The sequence below is a fragment of the Calonectris borealis genome, chromosome Z (assembly GCF_964195595.1).
Source record: "Calonectris borealis chromosome Z, bCalBor7.hap1.2, whole genome shotgun sequence".
Classification (NCBI taxonomy): domain Eukaryota; kingdom Metazoa; phylum Chordata; class Aves; order Procellariiformes; family Procellariidae; genus Calonectris; species Calonectris borealis.
Window position 1 is genome coordinate 56,111,114 of NC_134352.1, and position 19,376 is coordinate 56,130,489.

Sequence of the window (19,376 nt, forward strand, 5' to 3'; positions counted from 1 at the left end):
CTTTCTCAGTCAAGAGTACTCACTCTACTTTTACAGACTTTCCCTCCAATTAAGACTGTTTGTTAATTTCTCCTCTCTTGTTTCAAAAAATGTGAATTCTAAGGCTATAAATACAGCTGAAGTAAGCACTGCATATTTGGGAGAAATGACAGATCTAGTGATTTCCTTCCATATTCCACTCCGATGCTGCTGTTTTGGCAAGAGGTAGGGATGATAAGAGCAAATAAAGGGATAGAGACAGGAATCATGCCCTTATACCTTCATGACCAAACACAGTCGTCAGCTGATCATCTTGCCACAGTGCTCTGCTAAGATGGAAAAAAGAAAGGTGAGTCCCAGAAAGTGGGGTCTCGCCTCATAGTTGCCAGTGGCGGATCTGATTAAGTGATGGGTGTTGAGGATTACGGAGGTGCATTTATGTTAGCTCTGATTCCTAGTGAAGGAGACATGCTAAGAGAGTGTTCACTGTAACTGAAGACAGCATTGGGCCATGGCTTTTCACCTTCACAAATCATCTTAGTTAACTAGCTTGATTTTCCTGTCTGCTACTGACACAAACATACTGAAACAAAATAAAAATTTGTTTCAGCTCTTGGTCTTAGCCTCCAGATCTAAGAGCTAGGTTTCCTAACTGTGTACTCCATTGAAAATAATGATAGATTAATTAGACAAACTCTGAGATCAAGTGCAAATATATTTAGGTGATGCAGCAATGTATATCTGCGAACATTTCCCAAATCCCACTAAATACATTTCTTTGGATTTTAGTATGAAGAGGCAGCTAAGCACAGGGAGAAAAACTGGGTGGCTCTTGGAAATCAGTGTTTTGAAAAGGAGATTAGTACATACAATGCAGAAGGAATGCTTGGAATTTAAGATTTGTTAATAATTTTCTTTTTAAAAATGAGTTCATTTTCATGCCAGAATTTTGAAAGAGTAAGCATATCATAATGCAAATCCTATGGCGAGAGTATGTAATGTGTTTACTGAGGACCATGTGGTCGTGTATAGGTTGAAGAGGGGCAATGTGGTATCCTATTGCTTTCCAAATAGGAATAGTCATCTTCGTAACTTCAGATCCACTAGGGCAACTGCAGCAGTATGCAAGGCTTGTAAAAACATTCCGGAGAATAGAAGCTATGCAGCCAAATGGACAATAAGATAAAATGAAATATACCAACTTAACTCTGTCTTTTCCAGGAAAATAATTTCTCTTTTCCAAAAGAAACGTGGTAGATCTACTACAAACTCATTTAGTGTGGTATCACATGAAGATTAAGTTAGCATGAAGCACATGGAAATTAGTAGACAGGTAAGCATTGGAGTAAAGAGAAGATGTCAAAGGTTTGTGCTTAAAGAGGAAGGCTAGGCTTTGGCAGGGTTAATAGCAATATTCCTCAAGATTTGGTCTGGATCTGCTTTTGTTTCTTATTTGAAATCATGAGCGAGTTATACCAATCAAATCTGTGGATGACAAACTTGATTGGTGTCATCAACAGAGAAGAAATAAACTGTAGTACAAGAAGAACTGATGACCTGAAAAACTGAGATAATAAAATAGGATTCAATTTGATAAGAAGGTCAACGAGAAGGTAGAGACTAATAGGGTTTTCTACCATCAGAGCTCACCAGCTGGAAATGATAGAAAAAGGGAAAAACGTGAATGTATTAGGTGATCACAGAATTAATATAATCCAGTAGTGTGATGAAATTATGAGAGTCAAGCAAAGTCTAGAAACATCAAGTGAGGTTTCCTAGGATCACAGCATGGTTGAGGTTGGAAGGAACCTCTGGAGGTCCAATCCCCCTGCTCAAGCAGGATCACCTAGAGCCAGTTGCCCAGGAAAATGTCCAGATGGCTTTTTAATATCTCCAGGGATGGATATTCCACAACCTTAGTAAAACTAGAGAGTACAGATAGGAAGGTATTGATGCAGGAAAACAGTGCTACCTTCCTTGGAAATTTATATATAATTTGGATCACTTCTGTGTAAGGAATCTAGAATTACCAAAAAGTTAAAATTATCAGGGAATGCTGAGCTGCTTTGCGAGAGAAAACGAAGTGATTAGTCTTGTAAAAAGACCTGAGACATTTGGGTTTACAGATCTTACTTACAGGGTAGGATAAAGGAAAGTAAGAGAAGGAAATTAAACTAATTACTAATATCAGCACTAGAATAAAAGGCAGTGGACTAGCCTGAATGAATCTGGGCTGGAAATCAGGAGAAGGTTCGTAATTACGTGGAAATCGGGTTCAGGAGTTTATTTTTATTTTAAGATTAAAATTAAGTAGTTGAAGAGAACATTTTATGACACAATTGACTTGCAGCCATAATGCTTGTTCTTATTACTGAGCTGATCCCTGTGTCCACTCCCATACTACTTTCTCAACCACTTCTCTGCTTGCCCACGTGTTCTGTTGGTGCATGTCATGCTTCATCTCTGTGGTGTAATAATGAACGTATACACCATTCCCTTTATTATTCCCACTTTAACTGGTCTTTTTCCTCCAGGGTACACCTATCTCCAGCCTCAGGGCCAATTCCCTAATCTAATCTGCAGTTATGTCTGTGCTGCACAATCCTCCTTGTATCTGAACCACCTTGATCAAATAGCCCTGCATCTGCTGTCCATTTTTTGGAATCAGCTTACACCCCTGGAAGGTTTTTCTCTTTCTCTTTCACCAGGCATTTTGTCTCTGATCTTGCTTACAGTTCATTTTTTCTTCTGCCTCTAGTCTACTTGTCGAAACATTTCTCATGACTTGCTTATTCTCCCATGTTGAAATTGGAAGGGTTTTTTCGTGCTTTATAGCTTGCACTAATTAAAGCAAAAACTGGGGACATAGGGGGAAATACCTGTTTTGAGTTCTGCTTGTGCTGCTGAAAAGCCGTAAGTGTGCCAGGGCCATGTGTCAGAAGTGAATCTTTTGGGGATGGCAGGGTTACAGAACAGCCCTCAGGTGCGCCGTCTTTTCTGAATGGCTGAGGACACTAAGAATCAGTCATGGACCTGCTATCTGTGTTCTTGGCCTTGCTGTTTTGCTTTTCCTCCCAGTCCAGGTACATATTTCTAGTGTTTTCAGACAAATTATTAGAGGAGGGGAGGGATTATGCACAGAACTTCTCCACTAAGCAATGAAACTCTGGCTACCGTTTCCAAGATTCAGATAGCTCACTGCTTGTATCCTGAGCAATGTGAGAAGGATGGTGACTGAGCAATCTGCTCTAGTGCATGTGAGTGACAAGCATGGAGATTTGACTATCTATAACATCTCTCTGTCACCTAAGATCTCTTGCTATTCCATAATCAGATGCTATATGCAACTGACTGATATTGTGTTATTTCCAGTTATTGGGAGTTGTAACCAGTGTCGTCCTGTTGGATATTATTGGTGTGTGGAGATCCCAAGCACTGTAATATTACCAAAATTGCAGTTGGAGACTTCAACATTCAGGCTTGGTTTAAAGAATAACCACAATCTTGACTGCATTACAATATTCAGTCAGGTTTTTTGCACACAAATACAGTTTCAAATCACTGCCGTAAGGTTCATTAAGCTGGGAGTTAAGGCACAGGTAAACAAGGTTGTTGGCATTGTAGCAAATGGCATCAATCAAAACAAACACATTCTTTGCCTAATCTTCATCGTTTCTTATATCACAATCAGACCACCACATAGTTATGTATGATGTTCAATCTGTATCTTTGTTTTTTGGGTTTTCTGTCCTAGACGTTTTCATTCCAGCTTTACCCAGAGCATTCTGCACCCCACAACTTTTCCCTGTTATGCTGTTAAAACTGCCTGTTTAGGTAACTGTCTTAGCAAATCTTTTTGTGAGCAGTATGCTTTGACCAGTGCTTCTTCAAGTCCTGTGCTACCCACTTTCTGCCTGTAGCCTGACATCTCTTAGCGTAGGCCTGAGACAAGAAGAAAAATTGTGCCCAAATATGGCATGTCTAGGATACTGTGTAGCGGGAATTGTTAAAGCTTATGTATGCTTTTATGCGTATGTTTGATCTGCCCTCTTCTCAGACTCCTAATTGGTCAAATACAGTATGGGGTAGGTACAAAATATATGGTGATACTAAGTCCTTGCTGTGTCTCATGCCTCCATTCCAAAGCATGTGTGTAATAAATGTCTAAACAAAACATGACTATAACTCAGTGTAGTTTTTAGGCTAACAGAAATGGCAACAACAGCAGCACAATTGATTGTTTTGGGCTGAAGTTCTTTCAAACAAATACAGCCTGAGGCAGATATTCACTTCAGAACAAACACTTCCGTGTGCAGTTATCCCACCAGTCCAAAATTCCTTAAAGACAACTTTAATGCTAGTGGCTCATTTGTAAAATACATAGTTGTGACCTGGTATTTTGTTGTTCTGGCCCAAACAAGAATAGCTTAATCAGTTTCTTTTTTTTTTTTTTTAATTCCTTTGCTTTCTCACAGTAAGGGTGAGGAAATTTATTTAATTTCTTTATTTTTTTAAGGTGAAGCAGAGAACATATTGGATACACAGAGCACTTTGCTAGAATTGCCGAAAGGACCGCTCACCTATGAAGACCTGGAGAAAATCAGAAGATCTCAGAGCAAGTTCTTCATAGAAAAATAGGGAGATGGTATTAAAGCTTAATATCTGAAATTGATTATAATACTGGTTTTGGACATAAATGAATCATTAAAATTTTGAGAAAATTATGAGCTTTTATAAAATCAAAATATAATTCTTTTTTTTAAATCAGTACTTTCTAAAGCAATGATTTTCATATTATATGTATCTCTTGAAAATATCCATTGTTGCTGTAGTATATTTTTCTTGTTTAGAATGAAATACTGAATTTCCACTGTCTATTTAGAGTCTGAAAATAACTTTCACCTGTAGTAAAAATGGCTGGTACTGACCAAACTCACTATAATCAACAAAAATAAGTTAATTGGTAGTTACAAATTTGTATAAATATGGTCATAATTTTCAAATCTATTTAAGGATGCACAGCTCAATTTGAAGTCAGGAATAGAGAGTCAACTTCTTTGAAAAATAAGACTTTTTATTTGCTGTTCTTTACGCAGTAAACTCACCATCTCTGCTTCAAATTCTGAAATAAACAGCTTTTATCAGAAGTAGGTTCAGAAGTAAACACGTCACTTGCTAACTGTGTGTTTTACTCCTAGGAAAAACTGTATTAAAGTATGAGCAGAGATAATTTCTCAAAAAGAGAAAACAAATTATGTAGCTATTTCCTGAATCTTTTTCATGCTTGTCTGACATTCTGAAACTCAGGATAATTTGTTTACACGAAATCAGAGTTTCACTACTAAGATGAATATTAACTTAGGCTAACAGCAAGCAAAATTATTAATGTATGTTTTTGTAATGGGTAGATCCAAGGGGCCTTACAAGTACTGAAAAACTGAGGGATTTTTTGCATGCCTTTACTCTAGCATGGTATATACTGAGAATATAATTTTAGTATATTTTAGTGTTCTGATGTTACACTTGGAAAAAAAAATACATCTTTCTGTATTGGAAATCTTCTTTAAAAACGGATTATTTTGTGTTTTGGATAGAAACTTTTCTAGCATTAGTCTAATTGTGGAATGAAAAACAAATGCTCAAAAAGCATCCAATAATTAATTAAGCCAAGTCTGTATTTACAATTTGTTGAGTTAAAAATTAAAATTCCAGCTGAAGATAATGCCACGAATCTGTTTTTGAAGACTACTTGACTAAAATTAGAATATTGTTACAGTTATAATATATAACAGGTTACAGGTGAATATATAACAAAAAAAAGCTTCTCAACGTAGAAGAAATTAATAGCACAGTTTCCATAGCTGTGTAAGGTTGATTTCTGAAAGTGCATTCACTTCTGCATTCAATCACTTCTGTAATTGGTTCTGTCATCTGCATACTAACGATGCATACAATCTGTAACAGATTTCAAATGTGATACATTTTAATGTGCAGAGTGATAAAACAGGTTATAATAGCTTGTTTGGTTATAATAGCTTGGTCTACACTTTGGGTCTTTAGGATTTAAGGCAGTGATTTTAATTGTCTTGGAAGGTGTGCCTCAACTCAGCCTATGGTGCTACCCATGTTCTGCGAGCTCACAAAATGCAGCCCAAGACCATCTTACGTTTTCTGCCTGTCCTATAACATAATCCCTCACCACTTGCTGCTATATTATGTACTACTCTAAGGGCATATGTATCCCTGCTTCCTTGTTTTGCCTTGAATAACAGATCATCTACTACCTTTCCTCCAAGTTCTGAAGTCTACCTTGCTTTAATTTTGAAGAAGTTATAATAGCTTTCTATGCTTTGATCTCTGCCATCTATTGATACTCTTTCTTCCAAGGAAGAAAAACAATTAAACCAGCTTGTTTTGTTATTTGTATGTCTCCACCTGTGCCTTTTAACCCACCTTTTAATCCTATGAAGGACATTTTTACAAGAGGGCGGTTTTAATAGTCCATACAGCAGTTTTACTTACAAATCCTAGAAAATTAGGAAATACCCTAATCCCGTCCACTGTGAATTAGGAATTAGTGTCTGTGTTTTTGCAATAGATTGCTGGCTGTGGTGTTGGATCAGGAGGCAGTTAAAAGAAGCAAGCAGGTTAAGCAAAATCATGACCCAGATAGCCGTTTTAGGAGATAGTAGGATAGCTATTTATTACTCCATCCTAGCAAAGTTTGAATTTTTTTTTCTCCCAAAGGTTAAACTTAAATCAATAATGTTAATCCATTGCAAGACTCCACACTAAAAAGTGATGGAAATGCGGCGGCAAGTTTAATTCAGTGTTACACAGTGAGTATCAGTGAAATTTATAAGGGAAAAGCAACAGGCTCTAAGTAGGACAGTCTAATGCCAAACCCAGAAATGGATTTAAACAGGCACATAGAATGTGCCAAAGATCGTCAAGAAGTTAAGGGTTAGTCACCTTTACTGCCTTTATTTTTTTACTGTTTTTTGTTTTGAAGACGCTCGTTCTTTGTTACTGAGTAATTATTCTACTGCCGGTGTATTAATCAAAATGCTTGCATGTGCCAAGCCCGGTCACATAAATGCAGAGCTACAGAGTTGAACTGTATGATTTCCTTCAGAGAACAATGAAGGAAGGCAGGAAGGCTTACCTCTGACAGGGTCTACTTCAGGGAAATAGATGTTTACAGCACAAGTTGCCCATAATCATCATACCAGTGACTCATAGAAATAAATAAATAAATCCCCTAAACATCCTGCTCCCTTCTGTCATTGGTGCTCAACTGGCTTCATCTGTAAGAGTTACTTTAATGTATCACAGCAACTGTCTTTGTTTTCATGAATCATTGGGGAAGAGAAGGAGAATAACTGCAGGGGGAGCTTGTTCTGACATGAGGGCACTACTCTTACCATCTTAATCTTGTTGGTTTTTCTGGTCGTGATGTCTGATAGCCATGTATCCTGAATCAGTGTCACTGAAAGCAGGATTCTTCTGGGAAAGTGAGAAGTCAGTCATGATTAGGATGTCAAAATTAAACTCCTTGTGTTCTCATTATGGGTATGTCTCATTTAGAATCCAAGAAAGTGCACGCTACTTCCGAGCCACAACTGCCTGCCCCACACTTCTCTTAATCTGTTTTTGATAGGATACGTGAGTGTTGTTGAGAAAAGCAAGCAAAGTTACTTTGGGGAGTCCATTTTGGGCCCCTTCCTTTATTCCTTGGATGAATGATTTAACTTTTCTGAACCTTTCCTTATGATAGGGAAAGTTAATTCTTACAGCCCCTTCCTAAATGCTTTGAAGTTATGACTATGACTGCATATCACTGCTTTTAAAAGAAGGGGAAAGCACTTACGTGGACACACACAAATGAGATCATTTCTGCATTATTATTTAATTGCTTAATCAGTCTTGGAATTCATTATATAAAAATGCTTGGATTCCTTTATTTTTCAGCTGTTAGCTTTCTTAAAGGTGAACTACTTTCTAAAACCCATAATCATCTTCTGATGAAGCCCTGCATAAGGTAGCTGGATAACACTGGTACTTAGTCACCAATCACATGCATGCAGTGGTATTTCACATTCTTGCAGAATCCTGTCTAGTCCTAAGCAAAATTAAGAAATATTTTAAATTCATGTTTGGGCAACTTTCAAAAACTAAGTAGTTCTTGCAGCAGTGAATTGCATGAATTTGAAATGAAGTCTCTGAAAAAAGACTAATGAAGTCTGTGCATTTCTGTCCTACATCTGATCTTCTGTGTAGATTGTCTGACATTTAACATATGAATAAGCCTTTCAATCAAGGTATTTGAGGCTATCAAAGTATTATTAAAGTGTATCTTTTTTATTTAGCCACCTGTTTTCATGAAACATCCTCTACCCTCTATAAACTTCGATTGCTATTGGCCAACAGATTCAAAATTTAGTGCCAGGGAGAGAAACAGTACAATCATCTTTACCTTATTTTAGTAAACTAAAAAATAGAAAATACTTGCCTTGAGACAGTACACTGGAGGTACCCATCTTGCGAGATCCTGCAGATCACGAATGGAATTTCACTTCTTTGCTGTGCTTTTGTGTGCTCTTTATAATTCAAACAGTAAGAAGGTGGATAGTTACTTCGGACTGGTTGTATTTAAATTATTTATTTTCTTTTGCATGTATTGTTTTGAACAGAAGTAGTTTTTCTAGCTATTATGAACAGATAAACAAACCTGGCCTCTGACTTGATTTAAATTCATGGCAAATTACTGAGAGATTGCCAGTTAGGCTTTTCTGTATAAAATCCTGTATGATTTAAAGTTATATGACTAACATACTATTCAAATCACAGTAGATGTAGTCAAAAACCCTAGATGCAAAGGCAATGTTACTGAAATATGGCTGGAGGAAAAATACTGAGCAATACACCCTACAAGGGAAACTGCATTAAGCATAGTAACATTAAGCAATGTCAAACTACTGCCAGCTCATTCAGATATGATCCTTAATAAAACTCATTAACTCGCTGCCTGTTGTTGCAGTCTTTAATCCTAGCAAGAGAGCACTTGTAGCCTATGCTTTTCAACAAGAAGAGTGATAAGAGTGCTGCAGTGTGGGCTCCCCTGAGGAATTAAGAATGTCTTGAAAAGATATTCCCTCCAAGGCCTCTTTGACAACTCGTGCTCTATCCCTTACCAACAAGTACGACGGAAAGCACAGAAAGTATTGTTTTTCATATTCAGTAGCCCTGATAAAGAAGCACGTGAGGTCAGGAAAACTGTTTTGAACTACTCGTTTTCCAGTCTCTTCAGCACTTGCATTTAGCAGCTGTAGTCAGGAATTATGTGCTTCAGACAGTTGCAAAAATTATGTTCTTACAAAAAAAAAAAAGGTGGCCATCATAATGCCTGCTTTTGCTTAGGGAGAGTTAGATGTGGTGCCACAGTAACAGATGGTCCAGTTAAATTTGAAACTAACGCATGTGGAGAGTCAGGAGTTTTCCAGCTAGACTGACAAATCAGCCTGCTGCTTGGGGACCTTTCTCGAAATTCCCTGATAAAAACTCTGAGAAAGACATATCTGACGTTTTGGTGCTTTTAAAGACCGGATCCAATATTGGGCATGGGCATCGAAGTAGGGTATAAAATAAATTATGTAAGTTTACACGCTAAATAAGTCACCAGGTCAGTCACTGCCCAACTCAGGAGGCACCTTCCTTATTGCCCTGAAAGTTCTGGTAGTGCTCTTGCACATGACTACAGCTCTCCAGTCACCGAAAACAATTCCCTTGCCTAGAAGACTACTTGCAGTCCACGAGTAAGTTCACCTGATGTGGTGGGTATTTTCAGAAAAAGTCCACAACACCAACAAGATCAAGCTGCTGCTCTCTTTAAAAATGCAAGTTGTGATCACCCCTGCGCAACTTGTTTGTAACAGAATAGCAGTTAAGACTTTAACTGCAGGAGAAACAGATTGAGGTTTTGTTCTTCAGGATTGGCAGCCTCCGCTTCTGCAGATTGCATCCTAGTAAATATGGATGATAGTTGGTGTCTACTGTTGAAGTGGTACCACCATCTAAAACATTTAAGACTGGACCAAAAAAGAAAGTTCCAGTATAGACAACTTTGTAGTTGCTCACTATTCCAGCTTTCCACGGCCTCTTTCTAGATCCAGCTCAGTGTAAAACACCAAAGTCCTCCTTGAAAAGGTGATTGGAGTCTATGTCTTCTTTGCCAGCACAGGTGAGTCATTTACCTTTGTACACTAGGGTGTCGACCCATGTTTTCTTTGTGTTCTCCTTCTACATTGAGTTCTGAGGGTTTTTCTCTATACACAAACAGTACTCAAGGGATAGAAAGCATAGCTCTGATGCAAAAGGATCTATAGACAACAGCTTCATGGTATTTTTAGAGAGATTAACTTTTCTGGTTTTCCACAGCATGACTGTTTATGAAAGGGGGCAGCAGCCACTTCTTGTCCTATTGTGCTGGAAAAAAAGCCCAAAAGCAAAGTTTACTTTCACAGGGCACAAAGTTCTGCTTGGTGACTCCAAAGAACGGCAGCTTTGGTGGCGAGAGCCTGCTGGGGGCTGCTGGCGAAACACACAGGTGTGGAGCTCCACATCCCCAGAACGCACATGTCGGAGCCGAGGTGTCTCTGATGCTCGGGTGCCTACAGCGGCCACTGAGCGTGGGTCTCAAGAACGACAAACTTGAGAGGAATTTGGGCTTTTAAATCCCACCTCAAGTGTTCACAGCTTAAGTAGGTCTGCGGAAGTGTGTTTACTTCACTTTCTTCTGTCTTTTTGCTTCAGCCAACGTTTTTAGGATGTAGGAGTACTTATGCAGATTCTAGACCTGCAAGAGCAAAAACAGATGAGCAGAAGCGTTTCACATTTTAAGAGTCATTCGGGAGGGCACCGGCAACTGGTACTTGACCACAAACAGGAAAAGCCGAGGCGGAGACGCCGTGCTCGGCGGCAGGGACAGAGCCTGTCCCCGGGTCGGTGGGGAACCGGCAGCCGACGGAGGGAGGCCGAAGGTGGGGTGCACCTTCACCGAGGCGTGAGGAGCCGCGACAGCAAGCAAGGGGCAGAAAGAGAAGGGAATCCTGCCCCAGGGAGCCTCGACGCCGGTTTCAGGCAGAGGGACGGCCCGGCGAGGGAGCTGGCGGCGGGTCCGGGGTGGGGGTGGGGGCTCGCCCCGGCGCGGGGCGCCCTCGCCGTGGCCGAGGCCGGGGCCGGGTCGGTGACTCAGCGCCGCCCTCAGCGCATAAAAGGCGGGAGGCGGGCAGGCAACGGCAGCAGCGCGCGCGGCACGCGGGGCGGCGGCGCTTGGGCTCGAGGCCGCGAGCGCGAGCGGTTGGGCGGCCGGCGGGTCCGCCTGGGAGTGCGCCCGCGGGAGCGGGACGGGGACGGGGAGGACGGCCGGCGCCATGGGGGCCAAGCTGCGACTGCTCTGCGCCGCGGCGGTGCTGCTCTGCGCGGCGCCGCCGGGGCAGCCCAGCGCCCGGGGCGCGGCGGGCGAGGGGGACGGGTACGGGGTGAAGCTCTGCGGGCGGGAGTTCATCCGCGCCGTCATCTTCACCTGCGGCGGGTCCCGCTGGAAGCGGCTGTCCCTGCTGGCGATGGAGCCGGCGCCCGCGGCCGGTGAGTGTCCGAGGAGCGGGTGGGGACGGACGGGGCGGGGCGAGGCCAGCGGCCGCGCCGGGCGGACGGGGCAGTCCTCCCGGGCTGCCTGCCAGCCCCACGGGTGGAGGTGGCTCTCGAGGCGCCTCGCCTCGCCGAGCCCGGGAGAGGTCCTGTCAGGAGACATGGGGGGAAAATGGGAGGGAGCAGGGAAGGGCGGGCGCCCCGCGGCGCTTCTCGCTCCCGCCGCCCTGAGCCGCAGTGGGAGCGTCGCCGTCCCTCTCCTTCCTTCTCGCTCCCGAAGCTGGTCGGTTTTCCCGTGACTTCTGATAGGAAACCCGCAAATTTAAGAGGAAAAGACACGGCAGCCGCTGGGGCGTTACTAGCCGGGATAATCTGCGAAGTTTTTGGTCTGTTCAGAGAGGTTGCTCTGCACAGGGCTGAGCAGCCCTGCCGGCGGCCGAGGCTCACTGAACTCTTTTTATTTAAAAAACCCACAAACAATAAATCACACTTCTTGGCCATGCAGGGAGTCGTGATGCACCCTTAGAAGCGGTAGGGAGTGCCTTTCCCTATGGCTTCGCTCCCTTCCCAAAGCTCGGTAACTCTTCGGGCTGAGGAGATCTGGCTTGGTTTTCCCTCTGCCAGGCGCTTCAAAGCTGTGCTCCTCGCCTTTCTGGGCTGTGCTGGGGGCGGTGGTGGACGTGGAATCGTTTGGGTTTTTTGTCAGTCGCTTGTGCTGCTCTGTACAAAAGGGGTGGCACATTGGAGGACGGATGGGACGCTGGTGCTTCAGGTTACAATTTGAACAGCAAGAACTGCTTTAGGGATCTTTGGTGAAACAGTTAATAGGTAAAATATTCCTCAGAGAATTCTAGTGTCGCGTGTTCCGATATACTAAGAAAGTGTAAGCAGATGTTTTTTGGGCTGTGTTCTCAAACTACAGTAATGTAACAGTAATTTTAAGTAATGATTCTCATTTGTGTTGATATTTGGAATAGTGAAAATAACATTTTTAACAAGGACAAAAGTTGGAATTATGGCTAAAATGTGCAATGGAAGAGATTCTTTTTTCTTGCTTAAACATGCTGTTAATGAAATAAGATTGGACCTTAGGCAGTTAACGAAGCCAGTATTTTGGGTTTCTTGGGAGTTTTTTGACCGGTTGAGTAGAAGATAAAAATTACCTTTGTAATTATGACAAATTACATATGTACAGCCGCTGCTGGGATTGTGTTCTTTCCCAGCAAACTTTTCCTTTTTATTAACAGTAGCTTCTGAGAGCATCAGTCACCAAGGAGAACCCACTGTGCCGCATGCTGTCTAACTAAAGTCTTCCCTGCCCCAAAAGGCTACTAAATAGCAGTTACTGTCTAATTAGTAAAGTAGCTACAACTGCTTTTATTTTTGTACATATTCAGGCAGCTGTTCTACCTGAAAGTTATCTTCTATATATTAATTAGCCATACTAAAGTAAATATAACATTCACTGGATGTTCTCATGTTCTTTCAGCTTTCTGAAACAAAAAACATTAACAGCATTAAGACCACAAGACAAACATTTGTTTTGGATTTTTTTAACTTAAGAATTGAAGGAGCTGCTTTTCTTCACATTAGCTGAAGTAAGCAATGCCACTTGCCTTGCAGAAATAAAACCAAGAAAAACGGTATGAGGTGAAATGAAGTAGAGCTGGATTTTTGAGAACACTTCAGTCAGTGAGACAAAGTGTGTTTCCAAGTAAATTCTCCAAGCCTCTGCTATGCCTTGAGAAATTAAAGAAATGAATGGAAAGCATCATCTGAAAATAGCTATAGAAAAATACAATCTATAAGAAGCAGTTGACATACAATATTTGCTTATTTAGTCCAATATTTGGTCCTCCCTACATTTGTTCTTCATATGATGCTAGTTTGTGTGATTGTGCATGGGAGAGGAGTGGTCTAATCTAATTCATGAGCCACATCGCATAGCTCTGTGTGGTTTCTGGGTATGTGTCTTTACAACAAAATTTTGTTTCTATAGAAATTTTGAGACTTCTATATCTAGAATCTACTATATCAGTAACACTGCAGTTGTGATAGGATGTCTATACCTCAGTCATGGTTGTAGCTGCGTACTCTCCGTGTCTAGCAGGCAGCATAGCCTTTAAAACACAAAGATTCCTCTAAAAGTAACTTACAAGTAAGTCATGGGGTGGAGACTGCAGTAGTGACAGTTCTCCTAGGTAACAGTGCTTTGCTTATTACTAACTGAGTGGGTTTTATTGCTATTTCTTAGAGCTAGGTGCTCCTTTTGATACTCCTTCTACAGTCTGAGCTTAAAAAAAAGTCTTCTCTTTAAACAGATTCTGCACTAACAGCAAGTAACAAACTACTGGGAAACTTCAAGCTGCAGTCAATTTTGGGTCCTGAAGTGGAGCAGCTGCAGAGAAGCAGCCCGTTTCTTGGATGGGAGACGTTTAAGGACTTGTATAGTTTAAATGACAATAATGAATATGTACCTGTGGCAGATGACTTCAAAGAACTTCTTCGCCAGGTAGAAGAAGCTGTTCAGAAGGACAGGGGAGGAACAGGAATTGCAAACCCCATGGGATCAAACAGTTATCTTTGGGCCAGGTATCCCAGAAGCAAACGGGAATCTCTGGGTTTGGCAGGAATGTGTTGCAAATGGGGCTGTACAAAAGCTGAAATTAGTACTATATGCAGAGTTTAAAATCCTCTCTGCACTTACGCATGAAATCAATGTTTGTTGCAGTGCTACTTGATTGAATACTGTATGGAGGAAGAAAACTCTCACTGTATTTTATTTTGTCTGTATGTGCCAGTCAATACTGCCGGTTTTTTTGTTTCGTTGGTTGGGTTTTTTTAAAAGATCCACAAGTGTAATTGTAGTGACTTTGTTTTGCTGCAGTAACTTTTAATCTATATTTTTTACTAATTTCATTTTAATGTCGAGCCTTTACACATATATTACAAATGTATTATATCTTTGTAACACTTTAGGAAGAACTTCAGTGTTTCATTAAAGTGTAATTATACTAAGCGTTACCGAATTGTTCTTTCTCTGTCAACAGAAAGAACATCCAGCGATGTTCTTGAAATGAGATTCAGGGTACAAAGCTGTACAGAAAGGATACTTTGCCAGTTGAAACTCCACTCAACACTGACTCAGCTTGCTGATTATTTTGAACACACTTTTTCCATTTCCTTGTAATTGCAGAATTGTTTTATGCAATATTGTCTTTCTAGAAACTTTACCACAATACAACACTTGCAGCCTAAATATTTCTTCATATTCACAGATGGACTTAAATAATCAGCGGGTGAAGTATTAACACTTTTATTATTCCTTGTTTACCTTTCTTCCCCATTTTTTTTTTCCTACTACTGCCAAGTGAGTGTGTTGGATGTGCCTCCAGTTAACTTATTCTACAGACACTCAGACATCTTCCTGTGTGTTCTTATGGTATGCTGGTCTACACTACAGATGTATTTCTAAGTTGCCAATTGCTACTGTATTTATAAATAGCTAATTTAAGCTTTGTAGTTTCTAAGCTTTTTGCCTTCCTGGCTGTTTTTCTCAGCTGTAACAAGTTATATTTCTAGCTATGTTGTTGATGACTTGCGGTTTTTGGGTTTTTTGATCTTTTATGATGCTTGTAGTAACTTAATGTAGCTTTGTAGCAGAGGTTGACTCAGAGTACACTTCATACCTTAGACTATACCGTTGTTACCTTTGGCTTCATTCTTCAAATTATCTTTTGAAAAGTGTTCTTTGATTGAGCTACTGCTTAGTGACATTATTGCATCATTTCTTTATCCCTTTTCCTAAGATATTATTGTTATTTCAGCAATTAGGTATCTATCAATCCTTTTTATTTTTTAAAACCATGTCAATTTTATTCAGAATGGGCAGAATAGGCATTCACTATGAATGCTGTTACCTTCCAGCTGAAAAGCATCATGTCTTCTGTCATTGTGACAGTAATGTTTAGCAAGAAATTAATTGTCATCTTCCACACCATTGTTGTAGTGACGGTAAGATGCTTTTTGTCACTCTGAGTGCAGAAGGTAACTGTGTAAAGCTCTGCTATAGTTTTCTTTGCAACAGGCTAGCTAAACTTCTATAGCTTAGCTTCCAGCAACTTCACCTCACAAATAGCTTTGGTTTTAGAGACTCAGTTGAGATCAGGATTTCCTAGAAGAATACAGGAGGAGTTTGAGGGGAAATATGCCGTATTTTTGAGTAGTAAGGTGAAGACTAAATGCTACATAGAATCCCTAAGAAAAGGGAAAATGTGAAAATGCCGTGCTTGATGAAACTGAAAATTAGCCTGTTAGCATTGTTCGTTTTGCTAGAAAACTTCTTGCCAAGCTTTTGAAAAGGAATACTGGGAAATGCGACTATGGTGTTTATTCTGCTTGCTTGCTGCAGTAGCGCTCGCCTGTCCAGGGACACAGCTTGCATGTATAGCAAGTAGGCTTTCTTATATCCTGAGTGAAACAAAGACGTAGCTAAAACCTTAAACTTGTGAGCTTCAGTCTTGAACAGAACAATCTGGAGTTTAACTTGCCAGGTTAGACCTATCCCGTCGGTAAAACTATAAATAGTTTAAGTGGAAGTTAGTGTTCGAGATGAACCATTCCATGCTGAGACAGAATTATAAACAAATATCAGTCTTTATCTGACATAAACAGGCGTTTTTCAGAGGTATGAGTCAAGATACATCAGTATGCATAACTAAGAGAAATGGTGACATTTGTGTTTTCATCTGGTTTCTTAATAGGCCTCATCATAGTCTGTAACGGCTTTAGCAGGTCAGCCATGACACAGATACATGGCACAAACTGAAATTCAGTCTGAATTTTAAAGTAAGGAAGTATTTGACTCTGGGTATACACTAAAGAGTGTGCAAAGGTTTTCTTTGTTTTAAAGCAAATGGAGTTTTCAAAGACCTCTAAGGTTTTCTGTGTGGCTAGGCCATATAATGGTTTCTTTGCAATGTAGCCAAAGGTGACAATTACATGTCACTCAGTTGCAACAGGTCTAGAGGATGCAATCTGCTCCTGCTCACATGACGCAGTGTCCAAACACACTTTTTTAAGACTAGAAGCAAACCTTTTACGTAAAATGAGGTGTCTGACTAGTTACATGGGGGAAGCAAACACGTTTTGGAGCAGACAGGTCAAAATGTAAGATAATTACTGAGTTGGCATATTGATCCAAATAGCAGACCAAAGGGACATTGTCTCTGCTGAAAGCTCCTCTGGGAGTACGTGTGCCATATGTGTATAGCAGCATAAACATGAGCGCAGCAGTAAAAAGCAACACACTGTGCTTACCATCACAACTGTTCAGAAAAATACACTTTTTCACAAAAAATAAGCTGCTTTTTCCCCATTTCATTCACAGAGCAATTAGCTATTGAGAAAAGCATTGTTTCAGCAGCTTGAAATTGCTGTCCCCTTGATGTAGTCTTAACCCACAGGAAGTGTCCAATTTCTGGGTAATCTATTAAGATGTGTGAGCCATCTTCTGAACAGTTGAGTTCGTGAGTAGAAAATGATACATCAGCGTGTTCCCATATTAACACTAATATTTGCATCTGCAAGAGTTTATTATTCTGGATGGTTTGAGGATTTTTTTTCGCTGTGGGTGTAGCCTGATTCAGGTCTGACTATGAACTCCTCGAACAATGCCCAAAGACATGGGAATAATCCACAGCAGTATTTACAACAGGTTTTCCAGCTCTATTCCCTGCTATTGCCTTATTCAAAACCTGACAGAACTCTTCATGTAAAACATTAAGCAATGTGAAGATGGTGATATAGCTAGAGCTGAGTGCCTCAAATGATGATAAGGTGGAAGTTTGACCATACGTAGAATGCTAAATGTGCTACAGAGAGCTATCTAACAAATCCCAGGGACCTAGAAGACACGGCTCCCTTCCATGCCTAGTCCTATTTGGTCAGTTGCTTACTTTGCCAGTTGTTTAAACCATACAGGAAAAAATCTGAATTACTGGAGTAGATGTGCTCTCCTCTTGGTTTTTTACCTCTGCTGATAGGCAGGGAAAAAAGTTAACCTTTACTTCTACATTCTGGCAAAGCCAGAGACAGGCCTGGAGTTAGCACTCTGAGTTTTTGGAAGACTTTCTGAGACTACCCTCTTTCCTCCTCAGCAGGCAGCAGAGACCCAACAGTAAATGCAAACTCCTTTCCTACTCAGCAGGACAGAACCTGAATAGATTTGTATCCCATCTGCTGCTCTGCAGTCACTCACCGGTATCAGCAAGTAGCTGAAAGAGGGTCCTTTTCTCATTTGTGCCACGTTGCCATCACACGTGGAATGAATTTTTTCTTCACACCGTTTTTCTGTGTCGTCGGAGCAAACACCTGAGCTGTTGGCTCCTTTCCCTGGATTTTAGCTCCAACACAGTGACTTGACTGTTACTCTGGCTGCTTTGTGCCACCTGCTTTGTGGTCAGGTCTTGGTATCAAATACTGCACCATCACAGTGTGCTTGTCCAGTACTGCTTTTTGACCTATATACTCTAGAGAACCAGCACTAATAGGAAGGAAAATAAATTCGCTAGTCTGTGCAGAGCCTCTTTTCTAACCTCCCTGCTATCTACGTTTTTCCTGGAAGTTTCCTATACTTGATTTGCAATGCTCAAAGTTCCTCAACGGCAGCCTACTCTGATGTTTTAACCTTCAAGAGTGTAAAGCCAGGTGTGTATCTATGACTCTTCAAGAGCATATCATTGTTAGGTCAGCTGAGTGAGGTAGCATATTTCTCACATATAGAAACTTGAGAACCAAAACCCAGCTTCCAGCCTTTGTGCTTTGAAAACTTCCGGGTACTGCCCTTCAAAGTAGGCCAGCCAAACAGGCCCCAGCAAGATAGGCCTCTTTGCCTTCTCCGGATCGCCTTCTCTGGATTATACTCTGACCTGACACTCTCCAGGTCCTTGCAGTTTCTGTGAAATCTCAGCCAGCAAGTGATGCGTCCCTTCTGGCACCGAGGAACTGTTCTGTCCAGACAAGCTGAAAATGAGGTGCAACAAGATCAAGCTTTCTGCCTCTGCACCAGAACTGGATCACCATGGTTTCAGCTCTCCCAGTATCATTCTTCAGTAGCTTATTCAATGCCAGCATGAAGATGTTCCCCATGTCAGCAACCTGGTGTAAAGTTTGCCTGCAACTATATGCTGCTGGCACTGCAGAAGTTATTGGGCTCAGCAGCAACTAGTCTTGGCACCAAAGGTCACTGTTTTAAGTCCCTCTCTCTAGTTTTGCATTTTTTGTCCCTGTGCCAAGAGATGGAATCTCCTGAGGTGTTTCCCATGCAGCGACACAGTGTGACGACACGCTTTTTCCTCCTGCCCTTTTCTCATTTGAGCTCACAACGCTGGGCTGAGAGCTCCAGTGCAGCGCCATGTTGATCCCAGCAGTCTTCTGCCCTCTGTGCAGAGTTCCTGAGAGGCAGAGACATCAGTAAGCCGGTCAACCTTCCTGTCCTGCTGACATGTGATAGCTGTTGGTCTTGGAGTTTTTCAGTAACATAAGTAAGGGGCTGGTGTGTTCTACAATGGGCTGATCATAGCTGACATTTTGCTGGTTTGAGGAGTGGGAAGATTCATCCTGCAGATCCTTCCAGCCCTGATACAAGGAACAATGTGGGCCAAATTACCTGAAAAACTAGGCACCTTTTCAGAACCTCTTAAGGTTTGTAGCAGTATTGCTGCACAGAATCACAGAATCATTAAGGT

At 41.2% G+C, this 19,376-nt stretch overlaps 2 protein-coding genes across 5 annotated transcripts in view; both read left to right on the forward strand.

Annotated features, from left to right (window-relative positions):
- PLGRKT (plasminogen receptor with a C-terminal lysine) overlaps positions 1–6,399 on the forward strand; it is a 30,059-nt gene extending 23,660 nt beyond the window's left edge. For all 4 annotated transcript variants that reach the window (XM_075138498.1, XM_075138499.1, XM_075138500.1 and 1 more), the window contains one exon: positions 4,496–6,399. In XM_075138498.1, coding sequence (XP_074994599.1) covers positions 4,496–4,617 — 122 coding nt within the window. In that variant the 3' untranslated portion in view covers positions 4,618–6,399. The remainder of the gene's footprint in view (positions 1–4,495) is intronic.
- Positions 6,400–11,411: 5,012 nt separating this feature from the next.
- Positions 11,412–14,647, forward strand: LOC142076102 (relaxin-3-like). The gene is made up of 2 exons (XM_075138502.1): positions 11,412–11,625; positions 13,950–14,647. Exons 1-2 carry the CDS (start codon positions 11,412–11,414, stop codon positions 14,315–14,317), a joined length of 582 nt encoding a protein of 193 aa, XP_074994603.1. The 3' UTR covers positions 14,318–14,647.
- Positions 14,648–19,376: the final 4,729 nt, after the last annotated feature.